Source organism: Dermacentor albipictus, chromosome 1 (assembly GCF_038994185.2).
Source record: "Dermacentor albipictus isolate Rhodes 1998 colony chromosome 1, USDA_Dalb.pri_finalv2, whole genome shotgun sequence".
Classification (NCBI taxonomy): domain Eukaryota; kingdom Metazoa; phylum Arthropoda; class Arachnida; order Ixodida; family Ixodidae; genus Dermacentor; species Dermacentor albipictus.
The window spans coordinates 280019157-280022050 of NC_091821.1; the positions used below are offsets into that span (position 1 = coordinate 280019157).

The 2894-nt window shown below is 55.6% G+C and overlaps 1 protein-coding gene across 1 annotated transcript; it reads right to left on the reverse strand.

The window, feature by feature from the left end:
• Positions 1-1892: 1892 nt before the first annotated feature.
• On the reverse strand, positions 1893-2456 carry LOC139049616 (uncharacterized). Its single transcript, XM_070525260.1, has one exon. It carries the CDS (start codon positions 2454-2456, stop codon positions 1893-1895), a length of 564 nt encoding a protein of 187 aa, XP_070381361.1.
• Positions 2457-2894: the final 438 nt, after the last annotated feature.

A 2894-nucleotide genomic window follows, 5' to 3' on the forward strand; every position in this document is an offset into this window, starting at 1 on the left:
TTCCAAGTCTATCTATGAAAAACTCGTAGGCCATTTTCTATTGGAACGTGTTAGAGGAGCAACAAGTGAATCTCGTACTAATAAGTGTGGTGCCCCGCAATGCAGCGTCTTCTCGCCGCTTCTCTTCAACAGCGTACTTGCTGGACATCCAAGCCGATTTCCTCAAAAATGTGACTTTTCAATAGGCACAACAATTTATGCTGATGAGATCGCATGTGTATCAGCGGTCCTTCGCACAACGGTCCACGTCTTCGTGGAATCTTGCAGAGAGCTCAGGATGTCAAATAGAGTACATGGATGAAGAAGTTGGTCTGCAGATTTCACCCGCTAAATCAGCCACAATTGCGTATAATACTAGACAACGCGCTCGTCCAATCATGAGCCGGCTATACCTCGGAGACTCACCGATAAATTGGGTGCTTGAACACCGCTACCTGGGTGTAGTTATCGATGATCGCCTATCATGGCACCCTGCCGTCACCTCTGTGTGGCGCAGATCACAGTTCCTACTCTGATATGCGGCCGCCTTGACAGCTAGGGGCGATGGCTGTGACCAGATTACAGCACTACAGGTATAATCATCTGTAAAATAGGATAGGCATAACTTTAATAAAGTGCCGGCAAACGATGGTTCAACGCGTCGTGACGCAGGCCAAGCGTCCCCCCCCCCCTTTCCGACCTGGGGTTATACTCTACTCTGGACAACCCTAGTTGGGCCCGTTTGTAGTGGCTCATGAGGCTTGTGCTTTTCGAGTGCACCCCGGGCCTGCTGGACGGCCCATAGTTGTGTGTCCTTGTCTGCAGACTGCAGTGCACGTTGAAGTTGGTGTCGGTAGAAACATTTTATTCAAGAAGTTAATAAGAGAGTTGCTTGCTGTGCGCCTGAGTGGCAGCCCCTATTCCGGGACGCCATTGGAGATGGCCGCTGCCCGTGCGCATGTTCGGGCGGGTAAGTCCTGGAGGTAGCTGCAGTCGGCAACCTGGCACAGTCCCACATGATGTGCCATTGGTCCGCCGGACCCGCTGCACAAACACCGCACATCCCACTTGGATAGAGCTCTGGGTGAAGCACGTGCAGCATTCCGGGGGTGAGGAGTGACGCGGTCTGTAATTGCCTTAGGATTACGGCCTCCTCCCGACTGAGTGCCAGGTGGGGAGGCGGCATTGTCCATCGAGCTAAGCGGTAACACTTGGTTACTTCGGCATAACTGGTCAATCTGTCCTTCGTTTCGAACCACCACACGGAACGGTCACTCTCGGAGGCGCGGAAGGTAAGCGCTCGCGCCGCCGTCTGCGACGGCAACCTCCTCAGCCTCTGTAGCGTTCGTGCACAGCATGCTAGCTGCCGTTGTCTTGGTGCCGGTAGCCGCCGCAACGACCACTGCCGCGAAGCCTTCCTGCTTGTATTCCGCTGCGTCCACGTACCGGGCGTGCGGGTCTTGGGCGTGTTATTCGGTGAGGGCCTTGGCCCGCGCCTGCCGCCATTCTTGGTTGTACTCTGGGAGCATGTTCTTCGGGATGGCGTCCACGTAAATGTGGGCTCGCGCCTCATCTGTGATCTCGCACGGTTGCCGGCTGGGAGCTTCAGGGTTGTAACCCAGGGACGTCAGTATACTGCGGCCCGTCTTGGTGGTAGAGAGGCGCTCGATTTCCGCGGTGAGCTGTGCCTCGGCTATTTCTTCTAGGGCGTTATGGACGCCGAGCTGCAGGAACCGGGCCGTACTCGTGGTCTCCATTAAGTCCAGCGCCGTCTTGTAAGCTCGTCTGATCAGCGTGTTGGTCTTGGTCCTCTCGGTGACGCGCCATTTGCGGTAGGCCGCAACGGAGGCGATGTGACTGATCGCGAACGACTGGACAAGGCGCACGAGACTGTCTTCACGCATGCCCGCCCGTCATGTAGAGACTCGGTGTATGAGCCGGATGGCGTCCATTGCCTTGGTGGTAAGCTTGTTGATGGTCTCGTCGTTGCGGCCGCTCTTGTTGAGCAGCAGGCCCAGGACCCTCATCTTGGGAACTTCGGGGATGCGTTGCCCCGATGCAGTCACAATCTTGATGTGGTCACGCTCCCGAAGGGGAGAGCGCTTCCGTCCCGGTCGAAGCGGTGTGTGGACGAACAGCTCAGATTTGGCGGGCGAGCACATTAGGCATGTGCCGTCAAGGTGCTGCTCGATGGCGGTAACCGCCGCTTGCAGCTGTTGCTCGATGCTGGCGTCGGTGCCGCCGGCCGCCCACAGGGTAATGTCGTCGGCGTAGATCGTATGTCGGACGCCGGTACCCGCTACTGCCCTCGCTACCCCGATCATGACGAGGTTAAAGAGCAATGGCGAGATGACCGAGCCCTGTGGAGTACCCGTACTACCGAGCTTGTGTTCGCGGAGCTTGAGGTCTCCGGCGTGCAGTTCCACCGTGCGGTTGTTCAAGAAGTCTTGAATATAATTGTAGCTCGTTACCCCCATGTTGAGTCTTGATACTTGTGCTAATATGGCTGAGTGTTTGACTTTGTCGAATGCACTTTGTAAATCAAGCCCCAGAATTACTTCGCTGTCTTGTGTCTTGTTGTCGATGATTTCTTATTTGAGTTGTAACATGGCCTCTTGTGTGCTGAGTTTGCGCCGGAAGCCATCATCGTGTCAGGATAGAGGCCTTCCTTCTCTAGGTATTCCTGCCACTGGTTGGCGACCACGTGCTCCAGTACCTTGCCCACGCATGACGTCAGCGAGATGGGACGCAGGTTGCCGATGTGCAGTGGTTTGCCCGGTATCGGAATCAGGATCGTTCTTGCCATTTTCCATTGTCGGGGGAGCTTGCCCGAATGCCAGCATTCATTGAAGTAATGGCTTAGGGCCTCTATCGAAGCATCGTCCAGGTTGCGTAGCATCTTGTTGGTAAGGGGA